We start from the raw sequence: 25,491 nt of genomic DNA, 5'->3' as shown, positions 1-25,491 counted from the left end.
GCTATCTGAGTATCATGCAGTAAAACTTACTGTCATACATACTGCAACTCCACAAGGTCGAGTTTGGCTTCACAGATTTCAGCTGTTCCCAGTTACAGTGCTTTAAACTTAGATAATTGATACAATGATTTAAATTGAGACACAGAAAAGGCATATGCCAGCTGAGCTAGGGGCTGTAGCAGAGAGTTAACATCTATTGCAATATACTCATAAAATTTGCACACAGGCAACTTTGCAACACAGTGCTCCCACAGAAAAAGCCAGGGCAAGTGAAAGATGGGTTCTTGAAACTTGCTGAGGAGTTAGACCATACTCAAGGAGTAAGTTGGTAATTTTTTTTATAATGTAATTGTGATACATTACTGAGGTTCAGTGGAGTGCTCTGTATCTTGGTGGTAATAAATACCTTTTTTTCTTGATCGGAGAAGTTGCAGCAGTGTTTGAGGGTGATGGATTAGGTGTCAAGGACTGTCTGTTAAGGAAATATACTTTAATTAATCTTCACTAAGTGTGTAATTTCCAGTGAAAAAAATAATTATAAGACATCATATTTCTACTATCAAAATGATACAACTGTCTATGGTAAAGGGTACGACTATATATGCCAGCTGGAAATTCTGGAAATGCTTTAAAGGATGCAAGGTTTGGGATACCTTGGGATTCTGATGCTTAGAGACAAGTTGTGGTTTTACTTTATATCCACAGTAATTTCTGAGCTCTTAAAATCCTGCCTTCTGTACCTACAATTCAGTCTCCAACCACTAAAATATTAATACTGTTGTTTTCATGCTTTAATTTTTATGTTTCTTATTCTCTTATGATTATATTAGTGCTTCTCTATTTTACAATATACCTGTAAAAAGAGCCAGTATTCCTCATACTACTAATGATATAAATTCCAAGCCAGTGATTTTTCTCAAAAAAGTTAGAATAATACTGACATAATTTATCCTCTGCAATTCCTAATGTAATGACAATAGCTCTGAAGAGCAGATTTTTACAAATTATTGTATTACTCTCTGGCAAGAAAAAATATATTCCCTTTAAGTCTGACTGGAGTCCCACTTCAAAATTTGTGGTTGGTCTATTAAAAAATAATCTCTGCACAAAATAGCATAAAATTCAATTTATATGATTATTCATGTGTCATCATCACCATGATTTACAACATAATGGTGTAAAATCATAATTCAAAAGAATGACCTCGCTTGAACTTTAAACGCCAGAAATACTAATTTTCTCTTCAGAGTAATATCTCATCACTTTGCAAGATGACATTTAATTGCTGTGCAGTCTTCACTAGCAAGTATTTTCAGTGTAATTTATTACTGATAGAACACTACTGACTGTGATGAAGGCACAAAGTGATATATTTGTCCCTTTATACTTGTAAGTGTGGTGGCTGAGCTTTTCACTTTCATTCTTATAAAAATTTCAAGCAGTTAAGAGCTGTAAGTTCTTTAGAAACTAAATTTTCTGTGTTGTGTAGCCATACTACATGTATAAAGTTGCTATCTCTAAATTGTAACAAATGTTCTATACCATGTATGAAATATGGCCCTAAATTATTTTAAATTAAAAATTGGTTTCAACCTGTTTTAAACAAAAGACTGACCTTTTGACAAAAGAAAAGCTTTCAAATTAATCATGCATTTTCTGCTTACTTTCCATTGGAAAAATCAGTTAGACTGTCCATCAGAAATGGAAGAAAAACATTCTTCATATTTTGATACTCAAATTTTCCATTGACAACGTTAAATGGCATTTTTCACTGAAAACCTTAATCAGAATTTGTTCATGTAGACTGTTCTCAGAAGTATGCACCATATTTGGTAGAACACATGCAGAGAAATGCAGTGCTCCAGAACATGCCCAAAATGAACTGTTTTCTGTTTTCCAAAACTCTTTATCTTTCTTTCTTGTTTTTAAAATACTTTGTTTCTTAGAGAATTGTTTTCTTGAGTAAATATATAACCTGAACCAAAAAAAAAAAAAAAAAAAAAAAAAAAGCAGACTCCTCCTCCAGAGGATTCTTTTTTCTCCTCAAAGAGCCTATGATAACCTAGATGTAAATGTCTACATTCCAGGTATGAGGTAGTGAAACAAATTCTGTGGATAGGCTGTATAAAATATAAATTATTCCTCTATGCAATATATTCTTGTTATGTACAAAAAGTTATGAATATATATAATACTTAGATCATAAGGTTTCCAAAAGTCATACCTGTCACTTTGCTTATTATTCAGATTTGGAGACTTATTTGTTTTATCTGCATCACTTCTGGCTGGAATTCTGTTAGAAATACAAGTTATTAATAACACAAATTCTAGATGCTTTAAAAAAGCCACCACAACAGTCGACTAAAATTGGAAGATTAAACATCTCTTTGTCCCATGTAAGGATTAAAAAATATTAAATATCTGAAGAGTCTAAGCAGCTGACTGAAAAAGACTTGTAGGTTTTCATACATTAGTTAATACACTGCATCAAGCCTCATAGTTCTTAACAGTTAACTTATTACAACTTCTTTGAATTAGATCAGAATACTAGAAAGAAAGCAATGTTATTCAGACAAGAAGTACATAAACCATCCACGTTTCCTCTCCCTTGCGATCCTTTGAGATATCCAACAGTCTCATTTTCTTTACAGTTTTTAGACATTAATGTGATTTGAAAATATTCTTGTGTAAAACCCCTGAATAGTAATGGTAGCGACCAACAGGAATCACATTTATCAAAGAAGCTAGATAATTTGTGCTTGAATTGATTTTATTGAGCCATGAACTTTACCCTAAAAAAAACCATGTGATTTTTCCAGGCCCTTTATGGATTCCACAGTTGTTGCCTAAAACTCTTCCCAATTTTCACAGAAACCACCATGTAGCTATTGTAGCTGAAATATCTTAAGGACTTATTTTATTTCAACTTTCTTCCCACATATGGAATATCCTTTAATACAAACAGGGGAACTTCAAACATTTCAAATACAAAGTGATGTAGATTGAAATAGATTACAAATATTATTGTATTTTATGAAAAGCCTTCAGGGGAGCTCTGGGGTACAATCTGCACCAGCATATCCTCTCTGCTTTTTTCAAATGTTAAAATTGAATCATGCAAATAATTATCTCACATGATGAGCAGCTTGTGACTGTGACCAGCAGTTGGTTACTCAAAAGATCACTAGAGGTCTCACTGAACTTGACGATGGAGATTTTCTTCTAATTCACAGCTATCCAATGAAAGAGCAATTCTTTCATGTCTCCTTTTGCATTTTCAACATTTCAGCACCATGCTTTAAGTCGGTCTGTATCTGCTTGTTTTAAAGACTTAAAGCATCCGTGCCACATCCTGCTTCACTGCTGCTCAGTATAGCAGAAGCTTTGAAAACAGTAAAAGAAAAAAGGTAAGCATAATGTTATCCTCTTCTTATCAGCTTCTGATAAACAGTGTTCAAAGAATATTCTCTGTTTGCACCTAAAATGCTGTTTCCAACAGACATCTTTGGTTCACTTATCCATTTACTTGTCTATCGTATTTCTGGTTTTGGTTTTGATTTTTGTTTGTTTGTTTTGGGTTTTTTTAATTTTTTTTTTAACGTTTTTGGCCTCCACAATATGATCAGTCTTTCTCATCTTCCTCTTCATTTTTTTCTGGTTCTATCACAGTTTATTCCCTTAAATGAAATGCTGCATGTGGTGCTCAAGAAGTGCAAAACAGTTCATACTGTGGTTTCTCATTCACTCTCATTTCCTTTTCTAACAATTTCTACTATTCCAAAGGTTTAGATTATTGACAAAAAAAACTATGAGAGCATCTTCTTTGCTTCAGTCCCATCTCTTCAGATCTAATTGCTATAAATGCAGTAAGGATTTATTCTTCCTGGAAGCTATTCTGGGCTTAGAAGCATTTAGTACTTGGAAAAATAGCAATGTAATTTTCATTGTCAGTATCTGATTTTTAAGTTTTCTCTCATCTTTTGTTAAATATTTAATTAGCTGTTAATAATTGAGAAATAAATTTTTTTCCTCGCATACAGAGAGGCTGTTGTCAACTTCAAAATGCAGTTGTCTGAGTTATGATGTGTAGATCTACATACCACTACGGGTATATGTGCACCTACTGCCATCAAGCTATGGATTTCTATTAACAACTTAACTGTTATTTTCATCTGCTTGCAGCCAATGCAATTGCATGTAGTAATCTCTAACACCTGTCCTAAGTCCTTAACATTGAAACTGGTGTTCAAATTTTATAGAGACTGGATTAGGCAAAATTAATATTCAACAATTCATCCTTTGAACATGGATATGGCAATATCCAGGATGGAATTTATTGTACTTAATATGGCTTTTAAATAAGTTTTCACTGCCACATTTACACATGCAATGAAGAACTCAAAGTTACTTCTATGCTCCTCAAACATTTTATTTTCCATGTCTGGTTTTGGTTTGGTTTGGTTTTTATTAAAATTTCAGTGATTGTTTTGCCATTCTGAAAACTACTTGTTGAAGAGACATTAATCCAGAGTGATCCAGATTCTTTAAAACCTTGTCTTCTGGAATATTATGGTCATGGCCAGAAGAGATCCTAAGTAAAAATGTGGTAAGATGTTTAAAAACTAACCTGAAAACAGGTAACTCCTGAAGACCTTTTTCAGGATGGAAGACTGCCATTTTACAGCATCTTAGCTAGATAAAAATAATTTTCCATACAAGCAGCATGACTTACAATAGTTCTCTAAACAGCTCTAGTTCTCCAGTACCGAGGTTGAAGTCCAGTACTAGGAGTGGTCCTTTAGACTTTATTCTACATTCCAGGAACATATTAGTTTTGAACAGGAAAACAAGAGAATGTTTGTTTTTTCACACATGTAGCTAAACAATATAGCTGTTCTGCAAACTAGTCTATTCTGAGGTGGGAGACTTATCTACTATGCTTATGGTTGTCAGAAATAATTTATAAGAAAATAAGGGAGTTGTACCTGGTGGAGAACATGCTTCAGAGAGGAAGCAGAGGTACCAAATTTGACTGCAGGCTACAAAAGGGTGCTAAGAGAATATATATCACCACACCCTCTTGTGCATTAGGATGCAAATTTGAGGAGAGGCAGAACACGTGGTCCACTCTTAGAGAAGTGCCTGGTGGCAATGGGTGTGGACAAATTAATCCTGGAGTGGCTATATTACACAGTTTTGAGAACACCAGTGATTAGTGAGGAAAAATAAACCACTTGACTACAGCTTCCTTATGATCATTTCAAGGTTGATCCATCATTATTCACTTCATTTATAGAGATACTTTGCAACAGTTATCACAGTTATATATCCACACCTATAATCCTTTCTTAGGATTGGCTGTTATTTGTTGCATATTAAGAACCCTTCATGTTAGGTATTGGTTTGTATGAAAACACAAAGACAGTCAGCTAACAACCTAAAATAATTCAGACCTCTTAATATCTCAGCATAAAGCAAAAAAGACATAACTAGATAGAAGACAAAAGAACTATTCTGACCAGGGACTCTGTAGAAACTGGAGTTGTCCTATGACTTCTAAATTAGTAAATTAGGGCTCCAATGCATGAAAATCAAGCCTTAGAAATTGTTTTGAAGTCCAGGAGCATGTGGATAAAATTGACACAGATGATATGTTCTACTTGAATTTCCAAAGAGCTACACAGAAGTTTGTCTTAGCAGCTCTTAAATAAACTCATCTCCTATGTGGTAATAGAAAAGGCCTTTTTATGCATAAATAACTGTTTTAAAAGTAAGAAACAAAGGTTTGGCACAAACAATTTTTCAGAGTGGAAGGGGGAATCTCTACAAGACCTGTGTTTTTCCATATGGTCACAAATTCTCTGGAAAAGAAGGAAGGCAAGATGATGATACTTGCCAATGACACTACCTCATGGCAGTCAAAACAAATGTTGACTGGCAAGGCTTTCAGAAGTCATCTGCTAACATGTCAGATTTCTAAAATGGCAGATGATGTTCACTTTTATTAGATGCAAAGTAATGCTTGCCAAGAAAAATGAGTGATCCCTAAAGCAGCTATTATTACTCAGGAAATAGGTCTTGGAATGACATAGATAATGTTATGAAAATGAAAGATCAATTCTCAGCAGCACTCAAAAGAGTAAATACAAGATTATGAAGTACAAGGGTAGGAATAGCAAATGAGGCAGAAGCTCCTTTTATTCTCCTATATATATATATATAAATATATATATATATAAAGTGTGAGCCCATATTGAATAACTTTGTGGAGATTTGGACCCCCAGATCAGAAAGACTAACGTGGAAATAGAAAAGATACAAAGAAGAGCAGTAAGTAAATGGAAGTTACAGAATGGCTTCCTTGGGATGGGAGAGCAAATACAGCAGGATTCAGCAATCTTTAAAACAATCAGTGGAGAGATGATATCACACAGCTATGTAGCCTATAAAATTAAGCACCTGTATGATAAGCACATGATTCTGATATTTGTACGGATCATGAGAATGAAGGGGCAGCAAGGTTTTGCAAAGAACTGAGGGTTTGGCTGTGTTTTGCTTAACAACTAAAAAAGGACTTTGATTTATAGTTCAAAAAGCAGGAAACAGGGGAGGAGTGGTTATCATCTGTTCACAGATAATTTTCTGAGGATGAGAATACACAGAAATTGATACAGAACATGCCCAAAATGTCAAAAAAAATTTTTCTCAAGTCACATTTTCATTTTTCTCATTAGCAATTCGTGCACAAAGCATTCAGTCTTCTACTCACATGCTTAATAAATAATGGCATTTTAAACCTCACTGATTTAATTGATGCTTTCATTTTTAAGACCTCTCATAGTTATGAGAATCACAAAATATAATGCATAGAGAAAAAAACCCTACCTGTCCAAGGTAGTATCAGACCTATATCTTCCAAGTACAGCTTTCTCATCTTCCTTTTCATTTGGGCTGCTTCTATAAAAGACATTACAAATGCCATTGTGGTACTGTTTTATTAAAAAATTCATCACAAATTAAACAATATCTAATTCTTGAATTAAGATATCATACATGATTTCAGACTATCCAGGTGTCAACAGAGCCACCCCTGCATCCACAGCAATGTCCTACTTAACAATAATTGACATCAGGGTCTGATTTACAGTGGAAATATGAATAGACTAAAACTGAGCAAAGCAAGCTCTTGCTATAAACAGGATATAGCAAAAGGATATCCAATTTTCTTTAACAATGTCATTAGAAAGGTGTTCAGATACTCTACTGTACCTGTTAAGGCTATCTTGGGATTTGTATTGATTAAGCACAGCCCTTCCATAGTTTTCATCAGCACTTCAAGAAAAAGAAAGACATCAGTTAGTTAAAATTTTAGTATTAAAATTAAAAAAATTTTCTTGGTAAAAAATTTTACCTTGATCAGATTTCACTGCTATTTACTACCAATGCAACCACACAAGCTATACATCTCTGCATTAGATGACTCTAGGCATTTTGGAGTAATAATTATTTCTTCCTACAATCTGATCATGTAGAAAGGCCCAAATAGTGAGGGCCTGGTCTCAGGTAGAGTTTCTACTTTACTACAGGTCCTGGTTTGCATTACAGTAAATTTCAACTAATTCTGAATTAAGGTCCTTAGAACTTGCCAAGATTTATAATCTTCATGCTTGCAAAGAGAAAAAGTCAGATGGTACTACTCCTGCAACCTAAAATATGAAATTGTAGAGCAGATGCCTGACATCTCATTAAATCTTCATCTCATCTCAGTACTCAAAAGTCCCAATAAAAAATTGTCAAAGTCCAGAAGACAATCAGTACTTCATCAAGGTAAGCAAATAATAGTTATTTGATTAAATTTATGTAACTTTTTTTGATAGCATCATCAAAAGGTAGGCATTCCAAGAAAATGTACATAGTATACCAAACTAAATACCAAACAAATGTATTTCATATCATTCTTACCTTTCCTCTTCAGGCCTCTTCTTTATCCAGCTGTTATCTTGCAAAAGGGTCCGTCGTTTATTAGAATCATGAACAGCCTGTTGTCTGCCTTTAATTGCTACAGAGGGGCTCTTATTGTCTGCAAACACAGATTAACATGTCATGAAAGTGAATATGTGTGAAAATTCTGGAAAATTAAATTACTGTTAGAAAGGTTGCAATATGTAAAAGTTCATCACAGGTTGAATCTTCAGTTATCACACCTGCTTAGTGCAGACTGCATCCTTGAAAAGTTTGTGGCTTAATCCCTTCATCCTTGAAGGAACCACAGAAGCCCAGTTTATCAAAATTCAATTCAGTTTCATCTTTAATATGAAACAGATCAGTGTATTAGTGTAAACAAATATCATAGGTCTGATAAAGGAACCATGAGATATACATACAACAGTAATTCCAGGCAAGCCAGACTAATTAATCCTATTTCCTGAGGTGTGCTTTTGTGGTTTGGGTATTTTTAGATGTGTAAAGGATGCAAATTTTGAATGAAAGCTAATCTTGAGGTGATCACATCACCTTCCTATTACATCCAACCCCAAACACATGGATTTTCAGGTTTCTCAAAAGGTTTATACTCTGAAGCTTTTTTCTTGGTCGCTGAATGAACAAGGTCTCTTTTCTAACCAGCTACCTGTTTTTACAGATCTTTTAATAGAAGCAATACCTTTAAAGCCTGTATCTTCACATCAGATTTAAATAAAATTCGTATATAGCTTCAAAGGTTATTGGAAGGGACAGACAGGCATGCACAGTCACATGCTATGGGAACATGGAAGTCTTATTTACTTAAGAAAATGAAATAAAAATGTCTTTCTCCAACAACACTGATATTTAGCATATTGAGGGACAAGCCATACAATGTGCAATTGATTTGTGAGAATATAAATTCCTCATTGTATCAAAAAGCTGTTGTTTATCTCCTTTGGTCTCCCTTTAAGAAGGGTTTGGCCCTGAAGCAAGCAAAAATATTCAATGACTATTGTCCAGTATTCTTTGTTCTTTTTCTTCCCATCTAATTTTCATGTCATCTGCCTGTTTGAGGTAAAGGAGAATATTGTTATTCTTGTTATTGTTATTTTAACATTCCCCTTTAAAGTGGAAGAAGTTGTCTCACTCTGAGCATCCATGCAAAAAGAATTCAACACAGCAAGATTTCAGGAGGAATTCATTATCTTGTGTTCAGTAAGGACATTTGACTGTAAGGATTGTGCATAGAAATACCATACTTCACAGAAATACATGAGGTCAGTATTATGTCATTTTTCAGAGCTGTGTTTTGGCATTCTGCCATGATTTGTAAGAAAATGCAGCTCTTGCATTTAATCCAAGAACTTCAGCTGTGCTGATAGTTATAAAAATAGCCACAGTGAATCAAATCATAATAAAGCACAAAAACATTTCTTTTAAGTGGCAATGGCCAAAACTGTGTTTTTAAATATATTTTTCTCATTGCAGAAAAGCAGTGCAGTATGAAGATAAAATTCAGTCTAAAAATGTACATCTGACTGTAACTCGAACTGTGTCTGCTCTTATCTGTTGCAATTCACAAGGTATGTCCACACTGCCAAAGAAAAGAAGACCAGTGAAGGCACTGAAGGATTGGACTCGTCATTCATGTTTGCCTGGATGCAAGCTTTTTGTGTCTCTGTGTGGGATTAGCTCTCTCCAAGGCTAAGCTGCTAGAGAAGTGACAGACATTTAAGAAGTGTGGCTGTGATAGCACAGATCTGTGTTACCGTCTCTTGACCTGATGCCAGGTTTTAACTTTGACACCATTAAGATATAAAGAGGCACATCAAAGATAAGATGAAATTTGTAAAAATGTGCTGAGAGTCATGGTGGATTAAATGCAGAAAGTCATTTATTCTCTCTGCATGATTACTGTACCAGCCTGTTAACTGCCATCAATGCTAGTTTTTCTATTAAAAATAATTATTAAAATATGACTTCAAGGACTTTAAAAAATGAGCACATCCCAGCCTTGCCTGCAGGTCTCCAGTTGTTCAATAAAATATCTATTAAAATGAATACTTCTTGCAAACTGATGAGAGGAAGGACTCCATTGGTTTAAACAATAGCATTGTCTCATAGTCTCTGGCAAGAATGGGGGTGGTTGTAATTGGCAAACAAGACTGTATTAAGTGCATTTTCTCTAAATATTTACTGATATGAATATACAGATAATACTAGCAATGACTGGGATGTAGTAGGGACTTTGATGAACTTACATAAATAGAAAAAAACTTTTCAACATACAATGATCAAGGATTTGAATGAAGATCCAATAGTAAAAACTATACCTTCTCATTCTAATAAATATTTAGATTTTTTTTTTTAATTTGGTACAATGATTTTCATTGAAAAAATAGTTGATTTTAGAAACTTGGAAAAATGTGAATTCAAGTATATACATTTCTGAGATAAAACTTCTCTACAGCAAGGGTAGCTGATGAAAACTAAAGGAGTCAAAATTGTTCCAGCATCCCTTCACATACTAATAGCTTTGGCCAAAGATGTTTTCAAGTCTCTGCAATACATTTTAATCTGTGCTTTACTGTTAGCCTTGACTTCCTCTGAATCTTGAGGAAACAGTCTTCATTGACATGAACATGCATATTTCTATAAATTCAAGAACTACTCAGCATATATCCAATTATTAAAATTAACCTTGCATGTACAATATTGGCTTTTTTTCCCAATAGCTTTATAGGAAAAGTGTTATCACCTACCCCAAAATCACTTGGATTACACAGAAATCATGACTTTCTTAATTGCTTAGTGCAAACAAGGTTTTGGGAAATCTCCTACAAAGGAGGTAGCCAAGATATATATGTTGTGTTTTCTTCTCAAGAAATGACACAAACAATTTGCTAATGCATGAAGCCTTCCTTGGGTTTGTTGAATAGTTCTCATTTCTGGTCTGGTGAATCACTTCCTTAGTTCCAGTTAAAACATTAAATACAGATCTGATACAACAGGTCTCGTAACCACAGGCAGATGGAGGTTATGCCTTTCTTGTTTTGGCAATAAAAAGCTTATGTCCTGAACATGGTAGAGCCAAGCTGCACCCCACCATGGCTGCACCCATTTTGGTGTACTTAGGTCTGGACCCAAAACGGGTCCTCCTGTGCATCAAAACCTTTAAGCTTTTACAATTATTTCGTAGGTTCCAGGGAAATGGAAAATTTTATCATGTTTATTTTGCCTCCAGTCATTTCTCTGCATAGAAAGCAAACTGCAGCCCTCCTCAAGTTTTGTTCCTTCAGAGAAACAAAAAAATCCCACCTGACAATGATTAAATAGCTTCTCTTTCCCCTCCCTCCTATTCTAATTTTCCTCAATTTCTCCCAGTCAGAGGCAGTGCTCAGCCCTGTGGATGCCCCATCTTCCCACTCGCCTCCATGCTCCCGTGGGGTTTCCACAGCCAGCAGAGGCCTCAGCAGAGGGAACCTCCATCTTGCACCACGCTCCTTGGCTTCCTCCCACTGCACTGCCCAGAGGGGTGGTTCGGCCCAAATCTCTGCCAGCAAAAGTTGATGCACAACTCCATTGGCTTTACAACCAGACAGAGTCCCACTGCCTATCTAACAACCATCCTACCACCACCAAAGAGTGCCCAGTGAGGGATCTGCAGGATGGGCATGGGAATGCTTGGGAAGGGAGGAGGCCATGCCTCAACCTCTGGAGTGTCCTGAGAGCAGAAAATGAAGGAGACTCAGTTTTACCGCTTCGGTGAGGAGAGGGTTTTTGTATGCTGGAAGCTGACATTTTGTTCAGTGGGGTGTCCTTCTGGGGGAATCTAAAACAAAAACAAAGCAGAACAAAATTAAAAAAGAGAAAGTTTGTGGTGAGATTAGGAATCAGCCCTAAGAGCAGTTAACTTTGCCACTTCGATCACTTCCTCGCCCAAGTTTTAATTCTGACAGGGTGGGATGACAGCACAAACCACAGCTCTCTTTGAACTGAAGACCAGGCATGGTGGTGGCTTGTCCCTCCCTGGTGATGCCTATGTGACTATGTGTGTTTCTGCCCCTGGGTCTCTGCCTGCCACACCACCTCTCCCTCCCTGTGCCTGTGGTGAGCTCCTTCCCTGAGAACATGTCTGCTGGTAAGAGCCTCCGGAGAAGGAGAGGGAGTAATGGAGAATAGGGTGAGGCGATTATCTTCATGGGGAGATGGTATCAGCCTGTGGCTTGGAGCCATGCCTTGAGTACACATGGGCTCACCCAGCCCTGCTTGAAGGGTCTCACAAACTCAGGTCCAGGACAGAGGTGGTTCTTCCACCCTGAAGCAGTTTTCCAGTCACTGACTTCTTCCTTTATCTCAAATCAGGTTTAAAAAATGAGCCTCCAAGACCCCCTATCTTTTTTATCTTAATTATTTAGGAGGTGAGCTACTCAAAGGATTTCATGTTATGCTTTGAAACTGTTTGGAGTATCAGCTTTCCTACAGAAAGCATCAAGCAGATCATAATGGCATTTAATGACAAAAAAATTCCTTCTTAAGAAAAAAGAGCAGTCCTGGCATTGACTTAAGACTGGGGACAAAACTGACCTTCTTAAGCTAAAGGATTCCTTTTTGAAAAGCAGCATTTTCCAAGAAAGCAATGTTAAGCTGGAAAGCTCTCAACCAGCTCCACTGGTCAGGCTGCTAAAATCTACAGAAAACACCAGAAACCAGTTTTTGTGACAAGAGAACTCATTAAAAATCAGAAACATTCCCAGTTCTCTGGGTGACACAGTTTTGGTTTGTTTGTTTTGTTTTGTTGTTGTTGTTTTGGGGTTTTTTTTGCAGATGTCAAGTTTATTGATCAGTCACTTAAAGTAGAGTGGATTGAGAGGCCAGAGTCTGGGGCTGTTTCTTTAATGATAGAAAGTGAAGATGTTGAATTTTGGCAAAATCTTAGCAATGTAATGCTGACAGCAAAGCATATAAAACAATTGGATGCCACAATGAATTACACTTAGACACAACTTTTGTTTCTTATGTTTTTGGTGCCAGACAATTGCTAAAAGAGCTTATAATTACAGAGAAAAGAGCAAGAAACCAAAACCTGGATGTAAACAAATACAGGTCTTTTTAGAAAGTAAAGATATAAATGCAAAAATAATATCAAGAGTCCAAAACACTACACTATATCTCTCCCTGTTGTGAAATTCCAGATGTCTGTAAGATTTTAAAATTCTGGCATGTTGACTGGAAGGCTCTGACCCAATATCCTTTCTTTTAACCTTAGCTGTTGGTGACAAGCATGCATTGGCACAGGGTATGCCAAAAACATGTGACTGCTGGATATTGTTCCCACCCAATAAAAATATGCTCCGGGCTATAGTGAGCTTTATTTATTTTGCAATAGCTTATAAAATACCTTTCAAAATCACTGATATAAGGTTTTAAGCAGATATGTATTGAGTTTTCTAGAAACTGTTCAGGTAGGTTATCAAGCAATCTGTTTCAGGTAATAACCAATCTTGCTATAAATTTTCCTGAACTGTCAAAGGTGATAGAGGGGACTCTTATTTATTTATGTTTTCTGCTTAGCAACAGGCAGAGGTTTGAAACTGGTCTTTATTTCAGTCAGTCCCAGAATAATAGGAAGCTTGACATTTCAGTATATTTCACAAACAATGAGTGCTTGAAAAACCAATAGTTTTGTACAGAAGAAACTTGGATTTATTGACTAATAAAGACTTTTAAAACCATTTCCATAAAACCTTGAAAATGGAGCCCTCCTTTGTGGAAATTAAATGTGGTCATTCTAATGCTTGGAATATCTTGTTAAAAGTACATATTTTTCAGTTTTATTATTTCTCATTAAAAATACCAAGAAACTGCTATGCAGACTTCATGCTACACTATAGTCTTCTTTTCCACAGGTTCATGGCGGGATCTGAAATTTCTCACAGAACTGGGAAGAAAGTATCATGTCTTTGTTTCAAAACAAGAAAGCCTTGTACATAAAAATTTTTGCCAAAGTAAAAAATCCATAGATTTTGAGGCTTGTATTTAAAATTTACAGTCACTACAAATGCATTAATGGCACTGAGACCCTGAAAGTAAATGGAAAGGTCTGCAACTTCCATTTCTATTCATGCATGACAACAGAAAAATCCAGCATGTCTCTTTCATTCCCCATCATGTTATTGAAGCTGCTTTGTCTCATGTCCTAGATTAATTTTTTTATGTTTTTAGGGCAAAGCAACATTTTTGTTGCACATGTATACAACATCCAGAATAAACTACTACCTAGTCTGCCAGCCTGAAATTAGTATGCATAAATGAATGTAAGAAACAGGCACACTCCCTTTTACAGTCAGCACTGAAAATGGTTCTCTGAAATTTTAGAACCAGGCATTTTAGTCTTACAGAATACTGCCGTATTGTCCTCAAGGTTTACTTCTTGCTTATGAACTTTCTGATTGTATATCAAAGATTAACCCATTAAAATTTAAAATGTTAATTAAAAAAAAAAAATCCTTCTTTAGTCTCTAGCATAGACAATTAAGAATCATCAGAGTAAGATTTAAATTTCAAGACCTTAGAAATTATAAGAATCACGTATAAGGAGGCAGAATACAACTCAAAGCATTTTCTTCTTTGTCTTCAGTATTGTGAAGTAAGCATGTGTGTGTCTGTGTGTGTGAGGAGAGGGGAATGGACAGAAGATTGTGAGAATCACACCGGTTGAAAAACTTCAGCTCATACAAATCTGGAAGTACCACATTATTCACACATTAGTCAACTGCTACTCTTCAGTCCATATTTAAAGGGAGATAAAAAAAATTAACTTTGTAAATGAATCTGCAAGAAAGATACGTCACTGGCTTCCATAGTATAGCATAGGAGTAAATTATATTTTAGGCATTCTTAATAAGACCTCAGCCTCTGAAGCAAAACAACTCAGCTGGAATGCAAAACAAAAACAAACAGGAATGCAGCTCCAGTGTAATTTGCATTTAAAAACAGCGTCAGGAGATTTTAAAAGAAAACTAAAACTGCCCCAGCCAGTTGAATGAGCAGTTCCCTGAGTGGAATCCTGGGTTCAGACTCTCTTCCATTTGGGGGGAAATACAAATGCAGTTCCAAAGAAATCCAGAAAAAACTTCACACGTGGCTTCAGGAAAAGCCGAATGCCCCTCCAAGCTGGTAAAAAGTTATTCAGAAAGCAGCACAGGTCTCCAATTCTATTTTTATCACAAATATCCATATTCACACTTCTACATCTACTTTCCACATCCTTCAGTGAATGATCAGCAGAAGACCTCAGGCCTGCCTTAAAATTTCAAAGCTAGACCTTCTGGTTTTCAGCTGGTCTGAACACACCTGTTCTTCCAACAAGGAGTCCTTTTGCCTTCCTTCTGTTGTTGGCTGTAGCTTTCTACATAAATAGATTTCACATATATGCATTGCTGTATTTAAAAAAATTACATAAGAATTTCACAAACATTTCCGGTAGAGTCATGTTTTCCACATCAGACTGAACTACTTACAACCAAAAAAACCTCTTTGTTCTTTGGCTTCTGGGTATGACAGTAATTAAGACCTTATTTATAAATATTCAGTTTAAATGTATTTTGCTTTTAATAAACAATATTTCTTTCCACAGCTTAAAGGTACTGCACATCATCACACTGTATAATATATAAATCAACATAGTAGATGCTGAGGGAGTGTGGAGGCAGGCACACCTTCTCTTAAAAGCCAAAATGCCTTTGTTTTTTTAACTGAAGATTTTCATATGAAGGACTGTCTAATCTGAATGCCTAAAATAGTAAAGTTCATACTGCTATTAATGAAATGGATGATACAAAATGCTGTAGGTGAACAAATGGTTAAAAAAAAAATAATTCATAATTCTCTTGCCTTCCAGCTCTTCATGGTGCATTGCCAAAGCAGCCTGGATTGCAAAGGAGCTGATGAGTTTGGCAAGTCCACATAAAATGCCAGGTGGAAAAAAACAGGTTTCTTACACATGGCCCTGCAAAGCCACAGCTTCCTGACTACTGTTTACTACAGATCCTTCAAGTTCCAGCATTTCAAAACTTACTAATATCTACCATATAAAAAATAGACATATAATTTGTTCTTTCTTTATCCAAAATATGAAACTTTCCACCAAAACTGCATCTTCTTAAAGGAAGATGCTCTGAAGTAAGCTCTGTTCTGCTCTGCTCTAAAGTAAGATGAACATTCAGAATCTTATGAGTAATCAGAGCTCAAAATTTTAGAATTATTCCATTAGAAGCCTAATAAAAGGTTATGAAAAAAGTAATTTTCCACACCATTTGTGTTTTAACCCATTTCCTTGCTTTCACTGCAGCACAGGAGAAATTTTAGATAAAATAACTTGGTAAGAGAATAAAACAAAGGCTCACTTCAGCCTTATTTTTTGGTTTGGTTTGGATCTTTTGTTTAGTTTTCCATTGTAGTGCTAATTCTATAGTACATGGCTTATGAAATAAATGTGGGGAGGACAATATTTAAACAAAAGCACATTTGATTCTACTTAATCAGAGTCATGAAGCACACTGGAGCATTTCCTTGAACTTCGGTTACCACTTTCATGTCAGATCAGCAAACTTTGTTATTTTCTCCATCATTTCTCTTGAATATCGTAAGACCTAGATGCATGAGCAAGCAACTGATTAAAACCATTCTGACTTCAGACTGGCTAAAGATCTCTAGACCTTGGAAATAAGGCACAGGGGAGACACGACATAACAACTGCTCTTCTAGGTAGGCATCCTAGGTGAAATCTTTCTGATAGTGCTGTTCTCTACATCCATAGTTTCTCCCCTCACATGTCAGGAGTTCTGGGCTGTCAATCTGGCAACCTATACTTCAACTCAAATAAGAATTTTAATTTCCAAACATGGCTTTCCTTTTTTATTGCAGATAATCCCTGTTTTTCAAAGTACCATCACATCTAGAGTTAGCCAGGGATGTGCCATCCTTCACACTTCCAAACTTGCTGTATCAGTCAAGCATATGATCTCAAGCATATGATCCTTAAAGGCCCTCTCTGTCAGGTGCAGATTTGTAAGCACAGCTGGTACTGCACTTTGTCCCTACAAAATTGTCACCAGAACCCACTGCAGCTGCCCAGAACTGTAGGTTCTGTCACAAACAGGTCAGGACACAAAACAGAAAGAACAGGGTTACAGGGTTGCTAATTCAGCACAGTATCATGGGTGTACTCAGAGCTTCACAAATAAACATCTGAGTATCACTGATGTGCCTCAAAATTATAAGTAAAATTATTGTTGGTCTTGTCTTTTTGCTTGTAAAAAGTAAAAAAAAAAGTGTAAAAAAACCTGCATGTAAAAATAACTACATTGATTTTACAGGCAGTATACAACATGTTCTGGAATTATTCTTTTTTTTTTTTTTTTTTCAGGAGTTACACATCAGTGTCATATCTGTATAGTGCATTTGTAAACTTCTGGAATCAATACATTTTGTTTAAAATAGTACTTTACAGTTAAGGCCACAGGATTAGTAGCAACTCTCACAGAGAAAAGGAATAAAGTGCATGTGTGTAAAAGAGAAAGGCAAGGTTAGAACAGGCAAGGCAGGACGAGAGAACACGTGAATGTACAACAGAAATCGTTCCTCTGTAGCTGAAAGAGCTCCCAAAACTGGTTTTTCAGGACGTAGGCGGAGGAGATTGTGTTTTGAAAGAAATAAAGCTTTGGAACTGTCACTAATGTAAAATCAGCTGAAGTCAGAACCCAAATTCATATGTGTTTTCAAACTTGAAATATATGCTTAGTCATAAATGGCATTTGGAATGGAATGTGGAAGGGAGATGATAATTTTAAGTTTTTTTCTTCAACTGTTTCCTTTCACTTTGTTCGATTCTAAATGAAGAACCTTCCTGTTTAGACATGGGTTCAGTTCATGTTAGAGATAAACATTGCATCAAAGCAGAATGGGTATTTTTACTATACCTTTTGCAAAGACGGAAATGAAAGCAAACTGTTGCTAATTTTTTTCCTAAAACCATATACTTGAAGCAGATGCAATTATGTGGGATTTTAAAGCTCTTTAATTTTAGATAAAAAAGCCAAAGAAAGAATAAGGAAACAATAAAATGAACCAACGAGCAAAAACTACATTTAAACAATAATTCATCAAAAGTGGTCTGAACAGTGAGTTTGTCATCAGAGAAATAGCACTGGAATAAAATAAAATTAGCAATGTGATGTACATATTGAAGTAACTGAGATAGCACAGTCAAGAAAATATTTCAGAAAGGTCAGGGAATCTGAAAACTGAGACTCAGCTGAGTTTTCATATTCAGTTTTTCCACACTCCTTGAAAATCTCTGAAGTGGGATCCACAGCCGTACACTAATAAATCACAGAACCCCCCAAAATGTGGAACTTTCAATACCTGGTACATAAAACCAGAAAAATAAACATTCTTACCTAGATAAGATGGAAATTAGTGTCCTAGCTGGGCTCAGTGTGGTAAGTCAACCTGGAGATACCTGGAAGTGAGGTACAATCAAAGCAGACTGAGAGCTGAACTGTTGTTCCCCATCCAGCTGTCTGAAAAGTCAAGAGATTTCTTCTTCAGAGGCTGAGTCACTTAAGGAGGAGGTAGGAGGTGTGGAAAAGGGTGGCACCTTGTAGAAATACCAAATCAATTAAAAGTACCTGGTAAGTTGTTATATTTGTGTGCTTGCTGTACTTTTCAAGTGCTGAAGGGCTGGGTTTCACCAATTCAAATGCTTTCACAGACTTTGAAATAGAAAACCAAGCAATTACTATTTTGAAAAATACTCTAGGCTCATTTGGGTTTTCTACAGAAATATGGATTGCAGAGTTACAGGGCTGCTTCTTAGCTCGAAGGCTTCGGATATTTACGGAGGTGAACATAAAAAACACTGGATTACATCAAAGGAAAATTCTGCAGAAGTGTTACGTGAGGCAACATACTCTGGAATCTGATATGCATTAAGTTTTGTGCAGTTTGAATGTGTGGGCAGAGGCAAAAGATCTGTGGGAAAACCCTCCCACATGAGCTCTTGTTTAAGTCCCTCTTAGCTGTGAAGATTTGCATTCTCATTCAGTACAGCCAGTAATTAACAGGAAGGAGAGAAGAGACTGCCTTCACCACTTCTTTTTTTATTTCTTTTTTCCTTTTATTTTCTTGTTTTCCCCCATTTACAATTGCTGCAATACCTTTCCCTGTAGATTGAAACTGTCTTACTATTAATAAATCCAGTAGCAGGGAACAAATTTCCTTATAGAAATGCTATATACAGCCCTATGGGTCTGTTTAAGATACAGTCTGTTTTTAAAGTGTCTTATACAAGCCCACACTTCTATGTTCGTGGAGGTTTTGTACTGAAATATTTGAGATGCAGTTATATTCTGAGTACCCTTTAAGTCTTTTGTGAAAATTAAGATTTTCTTTCAACACAGAAAAAAGGAAACTGACGCAAAATAACTTAGTAAATGCCTCCTTAGCTATATTTCCAGTCCTTATTTTTGCTGATCATTACCTCTGGATAGGCTTGGTAATTAGTAGCATGAAATTATTGTCTAAACATTTGTTATATCTGATAAAACACAGCTGATGAAGCAGAGTGGCAGACAAGAAAATTCCAAGTATAAACTGCTCACTACCACAAGTTGCAGAATTAATGAATACAAACAAGCAAACCCTTCTGAACTTTGTACATCTCACCTGTCAGGTTTCGGAAAGTGAAAAATACTTGTAGGAGTCCTGGCATGTTCAGGTATACAATACTATATGTTTATCTTTTCATGATCAAGAATAAAATTTTGCAAATGCATCACTTTACAGACACATTACAATTTTACGATTTTAAAACACCTGCCTCCCAAATGGCAGAGTTGTCTTTCCTCAGAAGCAATGTCCAATGGGAACAACTTAAACAAATATCTACATACACTCTGAGCTGAAATGGATAAATAGCTTAGATTTATACTAACAACACTTGAGACTACTCATAACTTTTAGTTTTGAAGCAGTGTTTTTTTTCCACAGTCCTGGTGCTAGAGGGTATTAATTTGTCATCATTTTATATTCAATGAGAAGAGTTCTGCTTATAAATCAGAGAGAAGCTTAACCTGTTTCATAGCACTGCCTGCTTTAGCCCAGAAGCAGAAGCAGAAAAAGAGATGCAATCAATACAGTCTGGAGAAATAGAATTCCTATTTTCATGTATTTATAAACTTTCAACACAGAGAAGAAACTATGAGGCACAACAATCCAGTTCTGCTACCCAAAATAAGCCAGAAGCTTATTCTTGGACAGTCCTAGCTAAGTCTTTAGTGGCTGGCAAAATGGAATAGACTCTCCAGAGGAAAAGCCTATGGTACTGACCTGAGCTTAAGAAAAAAGCAGACTAACTGTCTTTAATTGGCTGACCTGCAAAAACCAATAGATTCAATAGATGGTGAGCTTTTTATATTAGTTATGCTGATTATAAAGATGGAAAATAAAACTTTTTTTTTTTAATTAAAGCAAATGCAGCTTACTACTAATCATTCAGTCTGATTTGCTCTGTGGAAATCACATGCAAGTATTGTACTTGGTAAATAAAGAACATACAATGCAGTGTCATGTGAAAGGACTCAAATATTTTCAGTATAAGCATGCAGTGAAAGCGACTCAGATTTTTTTGTTTTAAGAGCAAACTTCCCATTCTCTGAAAAAGTTCTATTTTCAGAGAGTCAGAGGAACTCAAGCTTTGCCTCTGGATCTCAGTATAAAAAATAAGATATACCACAAATGCATCCATCCCTGGATTGTATGAATCTTTCTGCAGTGAGATTTAAAGGACAACGTTGATTTAAATCTGTTTAAATTATCTATTCTAAGGTCCTTATTTAGTTGAGGGAAGGATAGAAATATAGATATAGTGAAATTTAATTGGTTAGACTATACCATAACTTTAATTATGTCTCCTTTATTCCCTTTGTAGCTCACAAGAAAATTCCCCAGTTGAAGCATGGATAGCATACTCAACACAGATGTTTCTGTCCATTGATGACTTTTAATCAAAGGATGTAATTTACCTGATCTGCTTGTTCACAGCATTGGGCCATGTTTTACTATTGATTTGTCAAAGCTCAAAGATTTATTCTTTTTTACTTCAAACAGTAAAGTGCTTTGGTGACATTAAGTAACTAATTTCACACCTATCACCACAATGTCTATGTAATGTTCTTGGGAGCTAGGTTAATCGTCTGCTCTTTCTTGTCATTCTAGCAAGAAAAAAGAACTTCTCTGAAAAGCATATGAAACAGAAATGGCCACATCCTCAGCTGATCTAACAGGATAGAGAACTCCACCAAAATCATTCTGATAGCTTGATTTGTATGAGTAGAGTGTATGGCCTGGCATGATTCATGAAAGAAAAGAAGAAATGTCTTAAAATTCCTCCCTACATTAACTCCTCTTTTTAATTGATTAATAAAAAGCAATGGGGACACATTGCTGAATCAGAAGTCACTGTCTCTTGGTGCTTAAACTTCTGGCATAGTTTGGACGCCATTCCTAGCAAGCTCATTTTAAATACCTCATCAACATACTCTTAGGCTTGTCATCCAAAGAATTCTTAAAATGTCACCTAAGAAACTGCCAGTAGGTGATGTTTACATATAAAATAGACTAGCACTGGAAGAAAAATGAACATACCTAGTTCAGGAATACCATAATTTATATTTTAATGGCTTATACAGTGTTATGCAGAGTCAAATGCACGTAGCACCCTACAGTGGATTATATTATCTTACTTCCCAATTCACAAACAAGATGTTTGTGTTCTGTGTACTTAGCTTTAGTTCATACTTTTCTACTCTGCGTCCCTTGATTGCATTTTGTCTGCATGATTTCCCTGTCAATTTTTGTTGAGTTTCCATTCTTAAGTACAAAGCGTCCTGCAAAATATTGTTCAACCTCCAGATCCTTATTAAGATTTCTAGGGTGGCTGTCACATGAAAGTAACATAATGCAGCCCAACCCTATCAAGCTCCTATGTAGATTCACAAGAAAGAGGCAGGAATGAGCAGTGACTCAGCAGGCAACTTTCTGGGCAAATACCATTCTGTGACTCCTCCCAAAAAGGGAGGAATATGCTGCTGAAAATATTTTTTTCGTACTCCTCCAAAAGTAAAGTCCTTTGATATTTCACTTTCCAATGTAAACTATTGTGTTCTAAGTAATAAGATGCTATTATTATTATAACTGGTGTGTCCAAAATATTTAAGGACATCCTAGCAAATGCTATTCAAATTTTATCTTAAAGATACAAATAAAACTGCTGCAGTTAACCTATAAAGTTAAACATAGCATGGCTTCTATGTATACTGTTAAACTGGCTTTCCAAAAAGAACTGTGTAGCCTAATTTTCACTCCTACTGGACAGAGTCTAAGGCTTCTACTGGAGACATCCACATCCAAGTTTTTTTTCAGAGATACATAATTGGCAGGAATGAAACTTTGTCAAGGCGTGTGCATAATAATGGCGTGGACAAACAGAGGGTTTTGCTCAAGCTCAGGTCCTACCCCTACTCAGTTAGCAATTTGGTCCTACTCATTGGATCTGATCTTTCCTAAGAGAATTGTGTTCAACGTAACTAACATCATGTGATGACTAAAACTGAACATTCTAAAACATCTAGGTAGGTGTCAGCCGTGAATGATGGCCAGGTGCCAGGCAGCACTTAGAAGGCAGATGTCATGTAGTTAGCTAATTAACCTTTATCTGAAAGGTGGGTTGCACATCCGTGCCACCCACACATTTTTCTTGCTTAAGCTTGGCTTAAGATCACCTATATATATATATATATATATAGGCAGCAGTTCTAACACTTCCATCAAAAGGGCAGAGGTCATTTAGTGAAATGCAGCAAATCAAATACAATACAACTTAACAGAAAAGCAAGTGGTGTTCATGGCATAGGTTGACACCTTCCTCTTGAAGGTAACTAAAACAAGGACTGCTCCACCCTTAATTCCTACTCCAGCCCTACATAAAATAAGGGGATGCTTGGGACTTGTGCTACCTATAAGTACAGAGGTACTTTTCAGGCCTGGTCAACATAATTAATGAAGGGAAAATGGTGCCCATGGGTACACCCTTACCAAGAGATACCTATAACTCAGAACCAGGACTGAAATGTTTTTGTGAAACCCACTATCACTCATGACTGTGACAGCTAGTTTAAGCTAGGACAGAGGTAATTTTTTTTTGCCCAGCCCTTTATTTTTTTAAGGCCAGCCCTGCCTTAAACAAAATATCACTTAGCCTATGGGTAAACATAAGTTCAAGTCATTCCTTCTTTTGACAGCAGCCCATTTTTACCAGCAGACTACCTTAACTATTCAATTATAAGAAATTTTTCATGGGAGGGAGCACAATTACCACAGTTTTTCTACTTCCCTAAAGTTCAAATATTCACTGGAGAGAGAATAATGTTAGAGTCCTTTTACTATGACAGATATTGGTCCCATGGCTGTTTAAACGAATATTTAGATATCATATCCGGAATACTTCCTTTTCTTTCTATATTATACTTTCCAGACTTTTATACTTGAGTGATTAAAAAAAGTAGAGAAGAGTAATTCTGCAATACTATGTAGCAACAGATGTTGTCCAGAGGCAGAACAACTTAAAGTCACTTTTACTAGATTGTGTTACTGTCAATGTGACATTTCAGTAAGCCTGACATGAAACACCAGCATGCACCAAGGATACTGTTGTGTCTTATGGATTAACTTTTGCCAGCTCATTTAAATTTCCCCTGCTATTTCCAGTTGCTGTTCTCCTGGGAAGACCTTTCAGCTGGTTAAAGTGAGATATGCAGCCTGATTGGTTGACCACACCTTCCCCAGTACAGGAAGGAGCACTGACAGAGCATTTTCATATGCAGTTCTTAAATGCTAAGCAACCTTATGACGATGCAGATGTTTTTGGCAGCCCATTGTTCTCCCTCAAGGTGTGGCAAAGTTCACAAACTAAAGAGGGAAGAAAAAAATTGCTATAAATAGTATGCAAAACATCTAAATCTTTTTGTTGCCTCTAGTTGCCAGAGAAAATGGTAGAGCAGTGTCTCCTGCTCTCCTATCTAAAAATGCCTGGCAGAGAAAAATGCTAATCATAGTAGGTGCCAGCATATTCCATGGAGATGCAGTCTTCAGTGTGCTTTCCTCACTATTTGAATAGCTCATTACTCTGCAAATGGGTGAAATATCTTGCAGAAGTCCCTGAAATTTTGGTCCATAGTATGCTGAGTATGCATACCTTGATCTTGCACCACTACCATTACTACCTTAGATAAAGGTAGTCCAGTTCTGGGCCCCTCGGTTCCAGAAGGACAAGGAACTGCTTGAAAGAGTCCGGTGCAGAGCATCCAAGATGATGGAGTGGAAAATCTTTCTTATGAGGAAAGACTGAAGTAGCTGGGTCTCTTCAGCCTGGAGAAGAGGAGAATGAGGGGTGACCTTATTAATGTTTATAAATACAGAAAGGGAGAAAGCCAGGAGGGTGGTGCCAGGCTCTTCTCAATTATGACCAATGATAGGACAAGAGGCAATGGATATAAACTTGAGCATAGGAGGTTCCATATAAACAAGAGAAAAGATTTTTTCACTGTGAGGAACAGGCTGCCCAGGGAGGTTGTGGAGTCTCCTTCCCTGGAGACATTCAAAGCCCACCTGGACACATTCCTGCGTGACCTCCCTGTAGGTGACCCTGCTCTGGCAGGGGGGGTTGGACTTGATGATCTTTTCAGGTCCCTTCCAACCCCTGCCTTTCTGTGATCTGTAAAGAACACAAAGAGTTACTGATAAAATCAGTTTCTGAGGGAACAGTGTGCTGAAAATCTGGCTAAGTCAAATGACATCTGTGTAGTACCAACAGAATGGCTGTAACCAGTTTAGTAGTTTATGTTATTGATAAATGGCCTATTTGTTAAGGTGCCACTGTCATCTGAATTAACAAAGAACACTCATATGAGTGGCTAAAGAAATGAAAATCGCCAATAGTAGTGGGAGTGTGAGAATTATGATCAGATGTGCTTTTTTCATCAAAGAGTAAGAAAGGCTTCATAACATACCCATGACCTAAATGTCCCCACTGAGAAGGCTCTGGGAAAGAACTCACAGTGCTGGTCTCAGGGAAAGACATTTTGTTCAAAGTTTTTACAGGAGAACTGAAGGGAGGGAAAGTTTCTTCCTGCTCCCTATCTGAAATTTTTTTATAGCAATTAATTGGTCATAGGTACTGTAAATACATAGGAGACAACATCCCCCCAGGCTGTTCCTTTTATGTTACAGATAAGGAGATTTATCTGCCCCATTAAATGATTTCCATGTGAGGAACTTCAAATTACACTTATCTGATAGATTTGGTTTCTCTCCTTGCCCTGGTATTGTGCTTGGATTACCTGCTAGGGCTAGGCAGCTTTTTCTCTGGCAATGATAATTTTTTCCTTGCACCATTTGGATCAA

General features: G+C 36.4%; 1 protein-coding gene across 3 annotated transcripts in view; it reads right to left on the bottom strand.

Annotated features, from left to right (window-relative positions):
* The window catches only part of SCEL (sciellin), a 46,622-nt gene extending 28,053 nt beyond the window's left edge, over nucleotides 1-18,569 (bottom strand). For 2 of the 3 annotated variants that reach the window (XM_071741436.1, XM_071741457.1), the window contains exons 1-7: nucleotides 18,429-18,569; nucleotides 11,724-11,797; nucleotides 7,963-8,080; nucleotides 7,270-7,332; nucleotides 6,886-6,957; nucleotides 2,225-2,293; nucleotides 407-472 (exon numbers count right to left, since the gene is read on the bottom strand). In XM_071741436.1, coding sequence (XP_071597537.1) covers nucleotides 407-472; nucleotides 2,225-2,293; nucleotides 6,886-6,957; nucleotides 7,270-7,332; nucleotides 7,963-8,080; nucleotides 11,724-11,766 — 431 coding nt within the window. In that variant the 5' untranslated portion in view covers nucleotides 11,767-11,797; nucleotides 18,429-18,569. Of the gene's footprint in view, nucleotides 1-406; nucleotides 473-2,224; nucleotides 2,294-6,885; nucleotides 6,958-7,269; nucleotides 7,333-7,962; nucleotides 8,081-11,723; nucleotides 11,798-15,321; nucleotides 15,408-18,428 lie in introns of all 3 variants that reach the window. The other variant, XM_071741447.1, reaches the window with a different exon arrangement.
* Nucleotides 18,570-25,491: the final 6,922 nt, after the last annotated feature.

The sequence above is a fragment of the Heliangelus exortis genome, chromosome 1, assembly GCF_036169615.1.
Source record: "Heliangelus exortis chromosome 1, bHelExo1.hap1, whole genome shotgun sequence".
NCBI classification, from domain to species: Eukaryota; Metazoa; Chordata; class Aves; order Apodiformes; family Trochilidae; genus Heliangelus; species Heliangelus exortis.
This window is presented reverse-complemented; position numbering and strand designations above follow the sequence as displayed.